Source organism: Tachysurus fulvidraco, chromosome 14 (assembly GCF_022655615.1).
Source record: "Tachysurus fulvidraco isolate hzauxx_2018 chromosome 14, HZAU_PFXX_2.0, whole genome shotgun sequence".
Lineage (NCBI taxonomy): Eukaryota > Metazoa > Chordata > Actinopteri > Siluriformes > Bagridae > Tachysurus > Tachysurus fulvidraco.
The window spans coordinates 13532178-13553161 of record NC_062531.1 but is presented as its reverse complement, the minus strand read 5'-3'; the positions used below and the strand labels follow the sequence as shown (position 1 = coordinate 13553161).

The 20984-nt window shown below is 39.1% G+C and overlaps 1 protein-coding gene across 5 annotated transcripts in view; it reads left to right on the top strand.

The window, feature by feature from the left end:
* ccser1 (coiled-coil serine-rich protein 1) overlaps window positions 1-20984 on the top strand; it is a 77932-nt gene that overhangs the window by 17498 nt on the left and 39450 nt on the right. For all 5 annotated transcript variants that reach the window (XM_027167095.2, XM_027167096.2, XM_027167099.2 and 2 more), the window contains exons 4-7: window positions 6374-6464; window positions 7227-7338; window positions 16543-16684; window positions 20336-20413. In XM_027167095.2, the coding sequence (XP_027022896.2) occupies window positions 6374-6464; window positions 7227-7338; window positions 16543-16684; window positions 20336-20413 (423 nt within the window). The remainder of the gene's footprint in view (window positions 1-6373; window positions 6465-7226; window positions 7339-16542; window positions 16685-20335; window positions 20414-20984) is intronic.

The following is a 20984-nucleotide window of genomic DNA, read 5'->3' as shown; positions in this document are numbered from 1 at the left end:
TGGCTGTGTGTGTGTGTGTGTGGCAGTGTGTGTGTGGCGCTGTGTGTGTGTGTGTGTGTGTGTGTGTGTGTGTGTGTGTGTGTGTGTGTGTGGCAGTGTGTGTGTGTGTGTGTGGCAGTGTGTGTGTGTGTGGCTGTGGCTCTGTGTGTGGCTGTGGCTCTGTGTGTGTGTGTGTGTGTGTGGCTGTGTGTGTGTTGCAGTGTGTGTGTGGCTGTGTGTGTGTTGCAGTGTGTGTGTGTGTGTGTGGCAGTGTGTGTGTGTGTGTGTGTGTGTGTGTGTGTGGCAGCGTGTGTTTATTAAAAGTCTGCTGTGCTAATCATGTAATGACTGGCTTCAAGAAGTGAAAAGTATGAGAACCACTAGATTGGACAGACAGGAAGAGAGCAAAGACGTTTGCTGCGGCTGCCGCTAGCATGCCTTGTATTGTTATAACTTTGGTTGGACATCATTAAGCAGCTACAATTGTAGCAAATTTTTCTGATGTGGCTATAAACAAAGCACAATTAACATGTTTTACAAGTGTGAAGTTTTATGAAGTGTTTATTTTTCCCCTTAGAAAATGAGCAAATCTTTATTGTGCTATTAAGGTTTCATCTCTCATCCTCATTATTGGACTCCTGAGCCGAATGTTTATCACCACAAAAGGCTTTTATTGCTAATCATCCCGAGCACTTTAATACTTGAACGTACCATTTTGGTGAAATGGATGCAGCTATGGATTTAGTGATAGTTTAAACAATAGTAGAGAGAAAATACATCTGGGATTATGCAAGGTAATGCTGGACCATCAGACTCTTCTCAAACAATGCACGTGTACGCGAACAAACCGTAAGTCTTATTTCATCAGGTCTGATTAGGTTGCTTTCATTATGATTGCGAGGAAGCTAGCCTAAAGGCTTGCTTTGTTACTGTGGTAAATTAGTCCTCTGGGCAGACCTGCTCTGTGTGGTTCTAACGCCGATGCTTAGCTTGATCAGTCTAATTGAAAAAGCCACACGAGTTTCACCAGGTCTATGCACCCATTGATATGTTTCCTATTTCCTAATTATTTCCTATTTAAAAAAAACAACAACAATACTTATGAACAAACTGCTGCCAAACTAGTACATATATTATTACATGCATAAAACAAGTGTTTTGTACTCGGTAGATAAGAAATAAAAGCCACTATGCTACAATATAGTGTGTGATCTAAATCCAATGTATATTAACCGTACAGTATAAAAACAGTATCTTACAGTGAAGGCTGTTCATGGTTGGTGCATGTGCAAGTGTTCACGTGATCATTTTGGGTCCCCTCGCATTTCCTGATGAGATCTTCTGTGATTAATAAAGATACTGGAGTCATTGGAAATCTCCTTAGTGTATACACTAAGGATACACTTACATTAGAGTAGCTGGACTACCTTGCGCTCAGAAATTCCCATTATATATTTATTACTAGCCTGTAACCTTCTGTTGAAATACAGTATGTGTCCTGCAGGTTTGCACAGTGGTAACTCTTTAGGATGAATATTGACCTGCTTCTCCAACAGATACTTACTATATAATGCCTTCTTGAGCTCAAATTGCAGCTCATTTCTAGTGTTGCTCATAGGTACATTAAGTACATATTGTATATTCATGTCTGTCTTGCGTATTCAGCCGGATACTTTCTGCCAGGCAGCTTCTGTGGCTTTATATTACAGGAGGTTCTTGTCATAATTATGTCTTACAGCGTTTAACAAACAATTCCTCAAAGGAAAAAAAGACAAAGGCTTTCTTTGTTTGAATGACACTTTGCTCTTTCTGCCTTCGATTGTCAGGGCTGTAGACTTGTCGGATGGATGCATGTGAGCCTTGATTACTTCAGCTGCTCTTAAATTAGTGGGAACGTGTCACACACCGAGGACGGAGTGACCTGTCTGGCGATTTCAAATAAGGCAGGATATTGGGAGCTTGTTTTGTAGAATACCCCCTGGTTGATTATAAATAAGCCTTTTCACACGATTGTGTTTTTTCCTAATAGCTTGTGACAGCCCAGCTTTAGTCTAATCCTGAAGCAGCGCATTATGTGGTCCTGTGGAGTGGATTTAATTACTGAACATGGACCCTGTAGAAGTTGGGTTTTGAAACCCAGATGGTGTTAGCAGCAAAGTTTTGTTGCAAATGATATTTTTTTAAGCCTAGGTGGACATCCATCTATCCATCCATCCATCCATCCATTGCTGTACCATTTATTTTACACAGGGTTCAGGGGTACCTGGTGTAATAAGGCACAAGGCTCAGGAGCACGTGTGCTAACCACTAAGCCACCATGCCCCCTAACGTAGGCTGACATGTTAACCTCAAAAGTTTATATATGCTATATGCTGTTAGGTTCAGTTTTTGCTCTTTAAATGATTTTAATGGAATCATTATTTTTCAAATATGACATTCTCATGTTCACTCAACTGATCAATTGAGAAAGATTATAAAAAAGAAGGTTTTAAATACAGGAATTCAGCAGTGTGGCTGAATTCCTCCTGTATGTAATAAGCACTTCTGCTTGTAAGAGCTGCAGAGATGGTGGGACATTATTGTGTGTAGCAGCAGCTTTATTGAGGTCTGTTGACAGAGCAGCATTTGTAATCCAGAGCAGACGTGAATAAGAAAGTTACAGAATGCTGCATTTTTTTCTGTTTTATTTAGACAACAAGGTTGATCCATGCAATCATCTCTCTCTTTCTCTTTCTCTTGCTCACTTCTTTTTTTTTTCCAGTGAGATCTTTGAGATTCCTTTAGCTTGAATCCACGATCCAGGATGAAGGCCATACATATAGTTTGACACTAGCTGCTTCCTTTCTCACATGCATTAGTGCTCCAAATAAAGAACTTGCCTTCAAACACATGTCGTACATGAGCACGTCTCCTCTGTCATCATCACAGGGGTTTATCTAAAGGTGGCAATTCAGGTACATACCTTACATTCCTCATAGAAAACTAGTTAAAGATGACTGTGGTGCAAGGGTTTCCGTGTGTATTCTAAACAGAGAGAGATATAAGTGAGTGGTATGTTGTAGTGACTGAGCTGTAGTATCCATGCTGTATACAACACTATACATTTTGTAGGTTTTATTTTTAAATCAATTAGCTACAATGTCACCTTTAAAGTGCTCCTTTAAAGTGTGCAAGGAAAGCATTTCTTTTTTGCTCACTGCCCACTTTGCCCTGTTTGATCGATCGTAGGCGATGCAGATTGCCTGTCTCTTCACCATGATTCTCCTTTTTAGAGGCTAATGAATCTTCAAAATGAGCAAAATGAGGGAAAAGTAGCATCCATCCTGACCAGCCCATCTGTTTCCACAACACCTTTATTCCAAACCTGACCCAGTATGAGACACAAAACCTTTCAATTTAAAGTAATATTTACTTTGATTGAAGAGAAAACGCCATGTTTTCAGAACTGGTCTTATAAATATTAACTATCGACTATGCTGGAATAAGGAACTATTCTTTCCAGTCATTGTGCTTTTGTTGACAGGTAAAAGTGACAAGCTGTTTAAAGTCATTCTGTTCCAATGTAGCTTGACTCAGCACGCATCACTACTGTGTGCAGTGTTCCGGATTGGTCCGTGTTCAGGCACAGTTTCTTGTACAGCAGGATGTTTTCACATGTTTGTTTTCTCACAGGGCTGCGAATAATCGTCAGGCAGCAGAAAATTGTTTCACTTGCCACTGCACGGTTTTTCAAGTGGCTTGGCAAGAACTGTAGGATCCAGCTTTAATGAGTAAAAGAGGTTTTCTCCTGGCTATGGCATGAGAGGCAGGAAAATCAGTCTGTGTGCGTGTGTGTGAAAGAGAGTAAGTCATACCAAATGTCAGATCTCCGTCACCCCTCAAACTCTTCTCAGAGATAAATGTTAACATGAAAGCGTTCAGACAGGATGCCGGCTGCAGGTAGCTGATTTACAGGCGGATGTGTGCCGGTGTGGGTGTAAGACCTTGTCAATTATATCTCTTGATTAAAAATAATTACACATACTATTTTCAGATAACATTTAAAATCAATTCTGTTTTCCTTCTCACAGTAACAGCTGTGGTGGGTGTGTTGTTATTATGCAGTTTCAAGTTTTTGTGCTCTAGCTATGTTCTGCTTTACAGCTGCTTGGCTTGCCTGCTTTGTGCCTCGCTTTCCACCCTTTCTCAGTTTTCAACCATTCCTGATACTGGCCACAAGACGGCAGTGTGTCTCTATGGAAAGGATTTGTCATGCCTTATGGTTTAATCTGAATAACTTGTTCAGGCAGTACATGCCTTTTAGATGTATTGCATTTGTGAGCTTCTTTCTGATAGAAAAAGGCATGCCTTGTGTTTTATGTCAAAGCTATAAAGATTTTCAGGTCATTTTGATTTACTAGTAGCAATGGGATTTTACTGAAGACGTATTCAAGACACTAGTTCTCCACGGGGCTTTGTCTTTTCTAAGCTTCTTTGACTTGTATGATGATCATAAAACTGATGAAGACTCCTGATCAGAATTATGTTTTTAGTGACGTCCCACTGATGGATTGTTAGAGATTCAAAATGATGAGATAAAAGCAGTCTAAACATGTAGTATACGTTATCACAGATGAATAAAAAGAAGCCACGTCCTAAGTATGTTGCTTTGTTCTACATATAAAACCAGATAGACAGATGAACGGAACGGATGCTTGTAAAATCACCAGTGCGCCATTCCAAACTGGTTAATCTATTAACTCTAGTTGCATTGCACACCCAGTCAGTGGAAAGTACACCGAGATCTCAACACACTGGTGCCATGCTTACATGACCGGATTGGCACTGCTGTTTGGAGCAAGAAGTGTAAACAAATACTAAGAGGGGATAAATTATACATTTTAATCCAGGAAGCTCCTCTTCTATATATATCAAATGCAATATGCAGTATCTCACAGAAGTGAGTACACCCCTCACATTTTTGTAAATATTTTTATATCTTTTTGTGTGACAACACTGAAGAAATGACAAAGAGAAAATGTCCAAATTGGGCCCAATTAGCCATTTTCTCTTCCCGGTGTCATGTGACTCGTTAGTGTTACAAGGTTTCAGGTGTGTTAAATTTCGTGTTATCGCTCTCACTCTCTCATACTGGTCACTAGAAGTTCAACATGGCACCTCATGGCAAAGAACTCTCTAAGGATCTGAAAAAAGAATTGTTGCTCTACATAAAGATGTGGGCTATAATAAGATTGCCAAGACCCTGAAACTGAGCTGCAGCACGGTGGCCAAGACCATACAATGGTTTATTAACAGGATAGGTTTCACTCAGAACAGGCCTTGCCTTGGTTAGAAGTTAAGTGCATGTGGCCAGCGTCATATCCAGAGGTTGTGTTTGGGTAAATAGACGTATAAACGCTATCAGCATTGCTGCAGAGGTTAAAGGGCTAGTGTGTCTGCATGGGTGTCAACTTGGTCTGCATGGATGTCTCTTCTGCTGTTTGCGGGCTTTCTTGTGCATCATCTTTAGAAGGTTAGTTTGCTGAAGACTAGCAGACTAAGGACATGGATTACTTGAACCATGTCCTGTGGTCTGATGAGACCAAGATTAACTTATTTGGTTTAGATGGTGCGAAGCATGTGTGGCGACAACCAGGTGAGGATTACAAAGACAAGTGTGTTTTGCCTACAGTCAAGCATTGCGGTGGGAGTGTCATGGTCTGGGGCTGCATGAGTGCTGCCGGCACTGGGGAGCTACAGTTCATTAAGGGAACCATGAATGCCAACATGTTCTGTGACGTACTGTAGCAGAGCAGGATCCCCTCCCTTAAGAGACTGGACCGCAGGGCAGTATTCCAACATGTTAACGACCCCAAACACACCTCTAAGACAACCACTGTCTTGCTAAAGAAGCTGAGGGTAAAGGTGATGGACTTTCCAAGCATGTCTCCAGACCTAAACCCTATTGAGCATCTGTAGGGCATCCTTAAACAGAAGGTGGAGGAGCGCAAGGTCTCGAACATCTCCAGAGTGGAAGAGGACTCCAGTGATCACCTGTGATGCTCTGGTGAACTCCATGCCCAAGAGGGTTAAGGCAGTGCTGGAAAATAATGGTGGCTACACAAAATATTTACACTTTGGGCCCAATTTGGTCATTTTTACTTAGGGGTGTACTCACTTTTGTGGGCAGCAGTTTAGACATTAATGGCTGTGTGTTGAGTTATTTTGATGGGACTGCAAATTTACACTGTTATACAAGCTGTACACTCCCTATTTTATATTGTAGCAAAGTTTCATTTCTTCAGTGTTGTCACATGAAAAGATATAATAAAATATTTACAAAAATGTCAGGGGTGTACTCACTTCTGTGAGATACTGTATTTTAAGACTTATGCAATGGCTTCTCTTCTCCCAGGATTTTTTGAACAATCTCGGCTCGTCAGAGCTAGATGAGGACGATCTAATGCTGGACCTGGAGCTCTCTGATGACCAGAGACATCGACATGGTACATCTTTAAGCACTTTAAACTAATAATGAACCTCACACTAACTTCTCTGGTGAATACCCTTCATCTTAAAGTAATTATGTAAATCATTTGCACAATACTCTAGTGGGAAGATTGCTTGCAGGTATCTTTTTTTTTTTCTTTTAAAAAAACTAGACATGCTGCTATTGTTTCAAATATATGTGGATTAAGTAAGACAGAATTTTAATACTGGTCAAGAAAATAATCAAATATATTACACAACTATAGAGAATGCTTGTGAGCAGATATCCAGGTCAAATCCTGCTAATATATCTAGTTTATTGTCCATATAAACTCATCAAACTTTGTGTTTTTGTACAGGTTTCTCAGTATGCTGCACTATATAAAGTTTCTGGTGTAGATTATGATCAAAATGTTTCTGATTAATTGTTTTAAAATCAATACAATTCACTGGCATTCAAAATGTCTAATGAATTCTAATCTTTTCTTTTGTGGTAATGCATATTACTATATTATTAATAGAAATGGAATTCTGTTTTAAAAACAATTCCTTACCAATCCAAGTTTCTAGTTGCTCCTAATCTTTCTCTTGTTAATTATATTATGATTGGTAATTAAGTAACATACATAAATTCATTTATTTCTGTTATATAAAGGATCGTCATGAATTGAATGAATGAGTCGAATGTCGTCCTCACTAATTGACACTAATTAGCCTTGTTGCTAATTGTAATACTTGTGTAATATCTATGTAATATTTTTTATTGTTTGAAATGATAGCTTCTCAGGAAGACTCGAGCCAATCTCTTGCCTCCTGTCTGAACCTGCTGCCATCCCCACTGGAACTGCCTACAGAACAGAACACTGCCAAGGAGTGCAGAGAGAACAACAGGTACTTGCTCATCCTCCTCTGGCTCACTCTGTGTTAATATTCTCCTCTCCTCACCTCTCCTCATTTTACCCTCCGTTAATCTTTTTTCTCCTGTCTCCTCTTCTCGACCCCCCCTTTCCTCCTCTCCTCTCTTCATCTACTCTCCTCTCCTCCTCTCCTTCTCTCTCTTTGACTCTCCTCTCCTCCTTTCCTCTACTTACTTCTCCTTTCTTCTCCTCCCCCTTTCCCATCCTCTCCTTTCCTCTCCTCTCCTCTTTTCTCCTTTCTTTACCTCTCTTTTTGTTTCTTCTCCTTTCTTTCACCTCTCTTCTCCTCTCCTTTCCTCTCCTCTCCTCATTCAAATTCACTTGCATGCTAAATCTTTAAATCAATCAAAAGAATTAGATGTGATCACTTCTATAAAAATTGCATTTAAAAAAACCCAAACAATTAATTTATCCTCCTTCGCCCAGCTCACAGAGACGCTCTAATGAATACATGAGAAAAGACAGTGATTGAGGAAGACAAATAAGCCAAGCTTTAACTCCACTGGATTTCAGTATGCTGGGATTTCAAACGGCTTTGCCTTACAAGCTTGCCACTAGTTCATTTAAATGTATCTGATTGAACGAGAGTGTAAGTGTATGCTTAAACAATGAAGACTGTTTTGGATTTCAGCAGCCTGATCTCAGTGCTCTCTAGTGTCACTGTGGGATTTGTACCCCAGTGTTCTTGATGAAGAATTTTTAGGTTTAGTCTCCACCGCTTTGTAGGAGATTGTAATCGACTTGATTGACTGAGCCTCTTAGATAGTTAAATCCACTTCAGTTTCCCGAAGCGCTCATATAACTCTCATCTAAACAAGATAGTCTGTTGTTCTTGTTGACAGCTAATTACCATAATTTATACAGTTGTGTCTAGTTGTTTAATTATATCTAACAGTAATGCACACAATACATTACTGGTTAAGCTAGTTGATAAATATGCTCTCGAATGCTGTCCTTACAGAACTGGGTCTCATTTCTGACAGCTGGCTTTTCCCCGTAATGACGACAGACGTATCCCATGTGGATGAGCCGGAAATTATATCTGCATGAATATTAGCCTAGAAAATTATATATATTTCCCTGACCTTTTAATTATTTGTACAATTTTTAGAAGCTGCCCTAATATACTATGGTTCAGGTTTATTTGTGAATCTGGAAAAAAAAAAGTGTGACTCGCAGATTTTGAATATATTTTTTCATAGGATGCAAAATCAAAGTCTAATTTTGAACAGTGCACCAGCCATAACTTTTAAGAGCAATGCTGTGTTCAGATCCTGACCCTGAAGACTTGAGAATGAATAACACACAATGTGCAGGGCAAATGGTATACTAAGATGAAAGCAGCTTTCATGCTGGCAGTTTAGTTTAAAACAGAGCAGGGTTTGGATTGTGTGGATTGGAAAGAGCATCGCAATTGTCAACCCGAGACCCCAGCCTGTAGGTGGAGCTCTGATTTTGGGTAGTACGCGAACTATGTTGTGATTTCCATGAACAGGAACACAACCTGTACACTGCACCCCTAATTGTTCAGGGAGTAAAGTAACCTGTGTATGTATATGTAGTAAATAATAACAGTATTGTTAGTGGTGCGTAAAATGTCATCTATATCTCTGGTGACTGTGGAGGCCATTTCAGATTTCAGTACAGTGAACTCATTGTCATTTTCAAGAAATGTTCTGAGATGATTTGCGCTTTATGACATGGTGCGTTATCCTGCTGGAAGTAGTCATCAGAAGATGGGCACACTGTGGTCATAAAGGGATGGACATGGTTGGCAACAATACTCAGGTAGGCTGTGGCGTTGACACGATGCTCATTCTGACCCTACCATCCGAATATTGCAGCAGAAATTGAGACTCGTCTGACCAGGCAACATTTTTCCAATCTTCTATTGTCTAATTTTGGTGAGCCTGTGCGAATTGTAGCCTCAGTTTCCTGTTCTTAGCTGTCAGGAGTGGCACCCGGTGTGGGCTTCTGCTGCTGTAGCCCATCCACCTCAAAGTTCGACTTGTTGTGCGTTCAGAGATGCTCTTCTGCATACCTCGGTTGTAACGAGTGGTTATTTGAGTTACTGTTGCCTTTCTATCAGCTCGAACCAGTCTGGCCATTCTCCTCTGACCTCTGGCATCAACAAGGCATTTGCGCTCACAGAACTGATGCTCACTGGATATTTTCTCTTTTTCAGACCATTCTCTGTAAACCCTAGATATGATTGTGCGTGAAAATCCCAGTAGATCATGTGATTGGCTGATTAGAAATTTGTGTTAACGAGCAGTTGGACAGGTGTACCTAATAAAGTGGCCAGTGAGTGTATATATGTGTGTGTGTGTGTTATATATATATAATCTAAATAAAACATTTAATTAGTCCCATGAGTCTCATTGTGTTCTCCATGTGCATTCGTGATGACACAAGATGAGCACACTGGGGTTTTCATAGAATCAACTGAGTGTGAATCCACACCAAAGTGCCGGAAACAATCACATTCAGGTTCAGACCTCAGAAAATGTGCCTAGTGTGAAAACCACCTAACACGGCAGGAGGTGTGTGGAATGAAGTGGACAATAAGTTCAGTGTTCACAAAACCCCACCATCACTAATGCATTTGTACCAGCGCACACACCACCACCCCTCCTCCACACACACACACACCACTGCCATGCTACTGTCACTGCTGTGCTTTGAATGATCCACCAGTCAGATAAGATCTGCTCAGCAGTTATTTGTTAGTAGGCACTTCCTGTCTATATACAGACTCTTCATACATTCAAAATGATTCCCTACAGCACACAGATTTTCAATACAGACCAAACATGACAACTGTGATAACCAAGATTGATTTTCTGTCCCAACACCTCTTCAGTTTGGGGTCATTATCTTGCTGAAAGATCCATTTACAAGCAACTATTAACCTCCTGGCAGAGGTTTTGGGCTCAAATATCCTGCTCTTTGGCAGAATTCATGATGCCATCAATATTCACAAGAGCACCTGAACCAACAGCCCCAAAGCATCAGTGATCCACCATCAGATTTTATTATGGCTGTCAGGCGATTGCTCTTGCATCCTGTTCCCTTTTTATCACCAGTTAACTCTTCCTTCCTTCCTTCCTTCCTTCCTTCCTTCCTTCCTTCCTTCCTTCCTTCCCTCCCTGATGAGATTTTGTGTGTGCAACCTCATATCAACCTCAAAACAAGAAAACAACAAGAGTTTGATATTTCCTAAAGAAATATTCTGTGCTTTTAAGATAAAACACTTCCATTACATACACAAAAAAAAATAAATAAATGAATAAATAAATAAATAAATAAATAAAATGGTTGTGTGAGTGTGTGCCTGAATGTGATGCACGCGCACACACACACACACACAAAGATTCTAAGATTTTTCTTAGAAACTGACTTGAAGACTGATATTTTTAATCTACTTTTGAATTACTGCAAAAAAAAAGCTGCTAAGCTCCCTCCAGAGCAGGTGGGTTTGCCTCGTCAGCAAGACGTATGAATGACCTTGGCATTGTATCTTTAAAACAGCTTTGAATTGCTCGTCCACTGTATATCTTCCAACAGAGTTTTATGTCTAGTATTATGCAGCCTGTTGTACATTCTCAGCACATCTGGCCAGCAGTTTGCAAGTCAATATATTTTTTTCGGTGATATTTTTGAAGATATTTTGACTTCTGACCCTTTGCCATGACATAACATATTAGGGTCTTTTTTGAAATAGGAGTTTTTCTCCACTCGTTTTTAAACCAAAGCAAGTGCATGTAGACAGAATCCGAATACTTGTTAGCATACAGGTTAGTGATATTTCTGCTTGAACAAGCCAGTGTTTTGCTTTATTTAATCTCTGACTGTTGAAATTCTTTTTCTGCTACCAGCTCCTCGTTGCTAGCGCACACATTGTTCTGTGAAACCTTTCGATTTTTCTCATGGGTCACTTTTTTGTTTTTAAATCTGCAGTTGAGCACAAGATTTGTTATTCATCACAATTAGCAGGAAAGAATCCAAGCACATCAACCTGATCAGCTTTTCCAGTACCTTGGTATTAAATAGACTAATAAAACTGACCTTATTATTTACCTGGCTTTAAGGTTCTGCAGTCCTTCCATGACTTTATGGTTTTGCGATTGCAGAAATGAACTCAAAATGAAGCAAATTCTGCAATATTTGCAGGAGATCCCCCCAAAAAAAATTTACTACAGATTTGCCACATCATCGTCTTCATCAGAACATTCAGCCAAAGCCTTCTTCAGTTTCTGTGCATCGTACTGGTATCATAGAAAGCAATCATGTCCTCACTGAAAGTAGTTTAAAAGAAGAATCCCATGCTTACACTTTCACTAGTTTAAGTAGCTTTCCACAAGAAAGTTGCATCATAAACTTTGAAAAAGCTCTAACCAAATCAAGCGTATTTGGCTGCAACAATCTCAAAATAACTCTTAAAATGTTGCAATGAGGTAACAGTGACTTGGTCTGTTGAATTGGTGAAGCTGCAAGCACAGGATTCATCTTTTAATCTACTTTCTACGAGGTTCAACGCACATGAATTGAGGACGGGTTTGGCTAAACTGTGTCTTGGGGCACAGATAAATTGGAAAAAAATGCAAGCTCCTCTGAATATCAGCTTGAATATTTGAATGACTTTGAGTTCAATCCTGGAGGGACTAATACTTCCTACCCTAGTGATGGTGCAGTCTATGGATTGACCAGGATTCTCCTTTTTCCACTGTCGCTCTTGCTAAAATGCTTTGATCTGCAATTAAATCCAAGCTCTGAAATGCCCAGAGTGAAATAACAGTAGGATTATACCACTGCCATCAGTGCAGCAAAAGATACTCTGTGAATCTGTGGAGTTTTTATTCTTCTCCAGTGCTAAGTGACATGATTTATTATCCTAAGGCCAAAACCTTGGCTTTTTCTATTGATGACACATCAACAGTTGACAAAACCGATTCTCAGCCCCAGAGCCCTCCCTCTCTCAATCCCAGCATTGAGGGTTGAGGCAGAGCTAAACCGAGCGAGGGAGAGGGGGCGAGAGTGAGAGCGAGAACAGAATGGGTTCATCCTACCTTATAGCACGACTAAGACTGAATCACTTGTAGAAAAGACAACGTAATGTGTAGAAACTTAAGCAACTAGCAACATAAGAGATCTTTTTGGAGGAAAGCAGAGAAGTATTTAATCCCTATTGTGGCCTTACACTTTTCCATCCGGTGCTTTTTATCTTTTTTTTTTTTAATTTTTTTTTTATTAAGTCTCTGGACAAAGCCCAGGTGGTCAGGTGCTCAAATTCTCAGCCATGAAAGGCAGTTCATCTCATGTGTCCTTCAGGAACAGGTTTGCTGCAGCAGGGGGGCAGACTGCATAGGTTCTTGCAAGCTGTGGTCCTCGGCGACAGAAGGCTATGCGTCTGGCCCTGTGCTACTTTCCGTCTCCTTCTCTTTCAAGGTGATTTAGAGAGGGAGGCTCCAAAACCCATGACAAACCGAGAAATACTTTAGATTGAAAATGTCTAATCCAACTCTCAGCCAGCATGCTTATGTCAAGGCTAAGAAATATCTCAATCGAAATGACTCATGCTTGTCATTTGGTTGATTTTTTTTTTTTTTTTTGTTTCCAAAGGCAGGCACAGCCACCGTATTGGCAAGTTCAGATGCTTCGTGATGGATTTACAGTCTTTTTTTTTTTTTTTTGCCTGATTACGCACGTAATAAATGATGAACTACTCAAATATAGGACTTCCAATATAACTCATATGTCAAGGCTGTCTTAATCACTCAACCTCATATTATGTCATTTCTCGAAATGCCATTTTTTTTTTCACCAGGCATTTAGTCAACAGTGACAAAATTATTTTTCCAAGCATAGAAGTGAGGATTACACAAAAAAAAAAAAATGGTGCATCGGTGTCAAGAGACTGAGTGTAACTGTCACCTCTACGTTCTCAATGGTAACACCAATGTTGCATTATATCACATGATTTAAATCAAACACAGGAAATTAAAAAGGAAGAAAGTAGTTTACCGGTTTACCTTTTTACCTGTCTTTTTTTCCCATTTGTTTATTTTTTTAACAGTATGTACGTCTAAATAACTTAATACAATTGTGTACGATTGCCACTGGTGTTCTTTTATTAAGAAAGACAAGGAAAAAAAGCCTTATATTTGTTTTCTTTTTTTTTCTCAAAATATCTTTCAGTTCGTATTTACTTTATTTTTCTAATTTCTGAAAGCAGAATCCACCGAACTCAGTTTGCAACACCTTCAACTAGATCTGAGAAAATCTTTCTTTTTCGATTGCCACTTCATTTTAAATCACTTCACACATTTTCACCCCTTTCACTTGTAATCCTGTTACGAGCCTCCTTCCATGGTTGCATGTCGCTTTAAGCTAATGGTCCAGCGTAAACTCTACAGTATCTTGGCTTGCCGATGGTTTCAGGTACGCACCAATAAACGTTCTCAGTAGTCCATCAGACCTCCCCAGGGTGTTCGTATATCCACAGTCCTGTGTCTGCGTCTCCTTTTTGTGCTCATGTTTACGGGGTTTCTTTCCTGGCACACACTCATACAGCACCATCGGTTTTTCAAACTGCTTCTATTTTCAGTGTCTTTATGCTTCATATTTTTTTTGGTATAGCATTTGTTAAATCTCCTCCTACTCACTCGGTTATCTGCAGCCACCAAATGTGCTGTACAGCTTAACAGCTTGCTAACTAAGGTATACACATATTTGTGTTTGCTGCTCTTGCCAGGATACAAAACCTCAACTCAAATGCAGGCCTTTTTTTTTGCTTCACTTTGCTTGAAGTGTTTACTATATTACTCCTTGATTTGTTTATTAAATTTGTAAGCTACAGCCTTGTTTTCGAGCTTATTTTATGAGTTATGCCTGATTGAAACATATCATAATATTCTGTGACTCCTCTTGTTTTGCTCAGCACCAGCTATTTCCATATCTTTATTGAACAAGTACATAGCTTATTAAGACTGTCTTTGTTTTCCACTGTGACCTAGATGAAGATCAGATTGTATTTTAGGAGCCGTTCAAGCAGAGATCCAAATTTTTCCCTACAACTCCGTAATGAATATACCAGCACGGATGGCTTCATGGTGCCCAGATGCAGTACTGCTTCTCTAGCGTGAAATTAATGTGTAATTAGAAATCAAAGGCAGTGCGTGGCATGATGCTGAAGGCCCTGATGGGAATACTGCACTAATAACCCAAACACAGAATATGAGCTATAAAGCAGTCCTGCTGGGGGAGTCCATTCCGTGTGACAGCTGGTCTTTTAGAGCAAAGGGACACCGGCTCCCCGTGTCCTCTAACATGAGGAGTCCAGGTGAGCACACAGAGGGGGGCCATCATAGAGGAGGCTAAACAAAGAGACTTTCCTTCATAAGATGCCCTAACAGGATGGCATTATTAGTATTCGCGTTGCACAGTGAAGACATGAACCCATAGAGTCCTGGGGGAAGCTGTGATGGCTATAATGATATTGTAATGGGATATTAGAGGTGACTGGAATGTTGTCAAAGCTAATGGGCACCACTTTTAGATGTTCTACACAGGGCCATATTACAGTGAGGGAAAGATAGAGGCACTAATGTGAAGCATATTTAGGATTTATAGTGTTTGAAGGGACAGAAATCCAACTTGTGCCAGCGGAGGCTGAAAAAGTGCTTTAGTAAGGAAAATTACAGAGTCAGGAAAAAAAAAACTATTCCTGTTATCATCAGTGTTCCCAGACAAAGCTAACTCTGCCAGCCTGCCATTTTCTTAGTGCTGTGGCTATTATGCTAAGATGTCATTGCTTTTATCCACACCCCGCTGTTTTTCTTTGCCAGAGTAAAAAGCCCTCAGATGGCGTGTTCTCTCTGTAATAGACAGCAAGGTAAAATCCAGGGACAATGAAAATCTGCTCTGGTGTATCTAGAATCTGAATCATGACAGTCTCACTATACTCTAATCCATGATGTAAATAATGACTCTGTAATAGATGTAGCGTTTGTCAATGCTTACTGATAAATATTCTATATCTGTACTGCTGAAGAATGTTTATTTTTATTTTTTTTTATTTTTTGGATTTTTTTATGTTTTCTGTCTTATCAGTCTGGCCTGCCTTAGGCACATCCATTGCGAGAGAGTCACCGGGTGGTTTGTGAGCAGTCAGTGAATCATCACATTCATTACCAGAGTACTGATTTTGATTTCTAAGAAAAAATATTCTTAAAGAAATATAGTGTTTTCCCGGTTAGTAGTTTTCTGTTCCAGGATTAGACAGGCACAGAAAATACAAACTATCAGGTTAAATGCCTCAGATATGAAAATGGTTTTATAGGTTATACTGTGTAAATATGATTCGTTTTTTATTTAGTATTTTATTTTATTTTATTTTATTTTATTGCAGGTCACAGTAAATGTTTGTTGAGAAGTCAAGAATACTTTTCTGAATTTTCTGAAATGTTTGTTTATTGCTACAACTGGAACAGCCTTCATTTTTTTTTTTAAGCTTTAATTACATTAATTGCTTCACTTAGTTTCAACATAGTTCAGAGTAGTTGCATATTATACAGAGAAGAAAATTTTTCCCGATCTGGAATCACTGTGTGCAAAACTGCCTACTTTATTGAGCTGGTTCTGCTTTCTCCTTTTTCATGACTCTCCTCCAAGTTTATTGTTCTATGTTTTTTTCCCCCCTTTTTTGCTTTATAATCTACACTCGTTGAATGTCTGTGTTTCCTTTTTCAGTTATGTTTACATTATTATATATTTCAGTTATTTTATTGATGGTTCTAGTGTAATACATATTATTATTATTATTATTAGTAGTAGTAGTAGTAGTAGTAGTAGTAGTAGTATTTTATTTACATTTTTTTACTCGAGTTCCACTAATCCAGCACGTATCTGCACTGCTCACTATGTTTCTTGCAAAATATGCAATTAACTGCACAATGCAAAGCTTATGTTACTGGATAAATCACTCAATACAGACTTTACTATTAGGCAAAGCAGCTAAAAGACCTCGTGACAAAAACAGACACATTGTTAAAGAATAAAGTCTGCTGCACTTGATGGAATTTTTACAGTACAGTTTATATTGTGCTGCATGTACATATTTGTATTTTTCTGTGTTAGGAATACACTGACATGTTGTTCCATCTCTTGTTTTTTCCAGGGAGTCACGACCGGTGTCTCTCTTTGTGCCCTGTGATGATGAGCTGTTCCCTGGGTTGGAGACCTTACCCTTCAGGCTGATGCAGCAGGACTGCACGGCCATGAAAACGCTCCTGCTGCGACTTCGCAGGCTTTTGCAGGAGGTAAGAGTTCATGCTGGTTGCTGATTTCTGGAGCTGCTGTTGTTTTTTTTTTTTTTTTTTAAATCATCTGAGGAATAAACAGAGCTTTAAGGCCCCTACCTGTTAAAATCTCTCCACTGGAATGGGTTGAAGCACAGCTAAGGCATTTTTGACTCACGTATGTTACTATAATCTAGAGAAAGGGCTTACATGCAGTATTGCTGTGCTAGATTTTACCTGGAACAAAGCTTAATAAACTTAGCAAGAGCATAATATTATAAACTTACCTGGAGTACAGCATTTTAAACTTACCTGGATTGCAGCTACGGTCCCATCTGAAACTATTGGAACATCAAGGCCATTTCTTTTGTTTTTGCTATTCACTGAAGACATTTTGGGTTGAGAACAAAAGTTAAATATACGCTGATAGATCATAATTTAAGCTTCCTGGCTGTATATTAGCTTAGGAATGACATCTTTCCCTGAAAAATATTATCTTTGCTAGGACAAAATGAAGCACAAGTGTGTCAGCTTTAAACGTGTGTCAGACTATAAACGCAAGTTCATTTATTTTCAGTGTAGGTCCCTTTTCATTCTATTGAATCATATTATTTTAGATTTCATTATTGACTCTCACTATAAACCATCGTACCTGTCACACTCTTTAGCCTCTTCTCCTACACAGTAGCAACTAAAACTATTTTGTAAGCCATAAAAACTGAAATAACAATTATGAGACAAAAGAAGGTCCAGGAAAGTGCACACGGCAGAAAAAAAACATGAATATTAAAGAGGAAATTGTTTGCCCTCCTCGCTGACTCAGGCCTCTCATTAACTTGCAAATGTGCCGTCTTCCATCTCCATATGTAAACTGTTCACCAACAAATTTGCTATGACTTGTGCTTTTCTGTTGCGTTTGTTTATATGACCCTGTGATATTGAGCACAGATGAAGACGTTTTCAAAGTTTCCCATTGGTTTCTTATTATATAGAAATTGCATCAGTATTACTGGAGTGAAGTGGCATAGATTTTTATGAACAAAGTATCAACATGTTCACATTTATATTTTACTTTTTTTGTCATCACGTTTCTCCTTTTTTTTTTCGTGCAAAATATTCTTAGTTATTCATCCGCAATAGAAAAATGAAAGAATACACAAATGAATTTAGACTGAACTGTGTTGACCTTCGTGAATAAAGAAAAGAACAATAAATTACATACAATAAAATACTTGTAGTATTACAGTAATAAACCTGCTTGGAAGATGACACAAGTCAGTTTTGCCATCAAGCACAGAGAGAAGGATAGAGACGAGGAACACAGATGGAGATTTGAGGAAGTGGACATATCCTATCTGATATGTTAACAGGTGGAATCAGGTGTTGCTCCTGATTTTAGAAGGTCAGAACAAATCCAAAACCCTCATTAACAAGAAGCGTATGTATCTGGAGTTCATCTGACAATACTGGAAATTTGACTGGGACAATGTTCTGTAGTCAGATGTTTATTTATTTATTTTTTGGCTTATAGGGTGGCTATACAGAAAAGAACCTGATACCCACCGCGGAGTATGGTAGACATCTGTGAAGGAATCTTGTTGGGTTTTTATCAGGTACTCCACAAAGTACTACAGATTTTTAAGAAATGTCCGGCTGCCTGAGTCCAAAGATTGGGTCTTAGTAATGTAATGATGCATTCAAACATGCAAATCTACACAAAAATGGTTCAGTGACCACAGAATATGACCATATGAGATAAATGAGAATATAGCCATCCCAGTTCCCCGAAAATATTTCAAACCCTTGTGGAAAACCTGTGAGTAAGCAAAAGAACAGAATCCACCAAAGACTATCAGGAACAATGGAGCATCTGTAGAGATTGTTGATAGAATAAAGGCTACATGTTTCAGCGTGAGATCGAGTTAATAAATCCTACAGTATTTATTTCCTTAACTTTTTCAACCAATTCAACAGGTGCCAATAATTTTGGAGCTTGCTGTATCATTTAATTATTCATTCATTAAAATGAACTATTTCTACAGTAAACTACAGCTAACCTGACAGAACAATGACAGTTTATGACAGATGTTCAAAACTTGGTGTTTTACTTATTGATGATGTTTGGTTTCATTTTGTAATGCAGGTCAGCTAAGCTGGCAGGACAACGTTTCCAAATTATAGCACACCTCACAAAATATGCTTTCAGTGAAACACTCTGTGAACCATTAAGTACTCAAGTTCCATTAGGGCATTACATCTCCGTGAGCTGCAGAAAATATCACAAAGACAACCAGTTATCAAGTACAAACCTTATGCCAGTTGAAAAGCCGTATTGAATCCACATTTCTACAATGACTCCGTAAAATAAATGTCAAGATAGGAAACTTTTAGAAATTGCAAGCTGGTGTGGAGCTTGCACACATTTACAGTACAGTATGGGGAAAAAAAACCCTTGTTCTTACTTCTCATCTGATCTACCAAGAGTTAATAGGGTACATTAGATTAAATGGCACAGAGTACAAGTATTAGTACAATGAAAAGCAGTTTAGAATCCAACCAGGTCAGGTATGTACTGTATGTACAGGGCAATCGATAGATTCAGCTCCAGTAATGCATGTAAGAGCTATATGTAGATATGATTTTGTTGTTATACAGTGATACCTGTCCAGTAAGGTATGGCAGGTCACACAAGCTCCATCTTTAGGTGTCTCCACAGATATTATATACAGTTCAAGTCTGGGTTACTCAAGGACATAACGACCCTTGTGCTCGACACTTGTGCTCAACGCAGTTGTCTGGGTTTTATGTTTTGTTTTGTTGCCATGCTGAAAGATGAACCTTTTCCATGCTATATTGTTGTGTGCACCCTGGAGTAGGACCTTCAAGGACCTCTTATTGACTCGATTCTGACCATTCTTCCTGTCCCTGCCACCACCATGCATCACTGCAGGGATGGTATTATCCAGTTGATAAGCAGTATCTGGTTTTCACCAGACATACTGTTTGGAGTTAAGCCCAACGTGTTCAATTTATATCTCATCAGACCAGAGGATCTTTTTTCTCACGCTGTCTTTTAAATGCCTGCCATATGCCTTGTACTCAGGAGTGACTTCTATCTTGTCAATGTAATATAAAGGCCTGATTGATGCAGTATTTTTAAGATTGTTAACTTATAAAGCTGTTAGAGTGGTTCTAACCAAGGCCATTTTATCCTGTAAACTGTACTCTAGAAAGAGCCCTAATGGTTCCAAACTTCTTCTATTTCACAACTGTGCTGCCAACTCTGTCTGTATCCAGTAAATTCAGAGCTTTAGAAATGTTTTATACACTTTGCCCAGATTTGTGTTTGTATACAATTTGTTTGTGGAAGTCTACAGCGATTTCCTTGGTTTGGTGTCTGGTTGGACATGCACTCTAAATTGTGGATCTGTGTACACACAAGCGTGCCTTTCTAGGGAATCTTGTCACGTCCTACAGATGCGTCAAGATTATCAAAATATACTTGCGCCAAGAATCTTAGGATTTGGTTAATTAGAGTTTTGGAATTGTAATTAATGTGAACTGTGTATTGAAATGCGTGTTGTTCATTCAGGGTAAGTCAGTAAATAAAAAACAAACAAAAAACGATTGAATTGAAACTGATGGTCTTTGTTGTTTTCCCCCTCCTTTTAGAGCACTGAGCCCAGCCCTGCCAGCAGCCTTCACTCTTTACCCATAAGCCCATGCAGTGAGAAGTCTCCAGCTTTCAAGGTAATTGCCATCATTATGAAATATATTTGGGGAATTTCTTAAGACTTTCAGACTGTAAAGTTTGTAAACACATTTTTCTAGTAATTAAAAAAAGCTATCAGTGTTAGTTTTCGCAGTGTGTTAATGTAAACCTTATCTTAAAAGAGATGCCAGCATTTCTAAACTGCAATAATGAGAATGAATTTATTTTCCTTTTGTTTTTCCAACAAAATGTTCTCTTTCCTTCAATTCAACTTCGGTATAGAAGGGAGCTCAATCTGAATTATTTTCCTTTAAAAAAAAATGTTGAACTATGTTGATGAGATTATTTTATTATGTTCGGTAATCCTTTGGAGCTGGGCCATGGCTGTCACAAGAGAAAGGTTTATACTTTTGCCTGTGGAGCTTTTTATGGGGAGCGAAGCGGATTTTGTTTCTCATCAGGATTTTTTTTCAAATCGGAAATCCCGTCGAGCTGAGCAAAGTTGGAAACGAGGTCTCTCTCTGTCCTCCTTCCTGACCTACATGGAGCACATGCAGGAGCAGCAGTCACACCAATGGGCCATGTGATGTCGCAGCTTGTCCGTAGCCT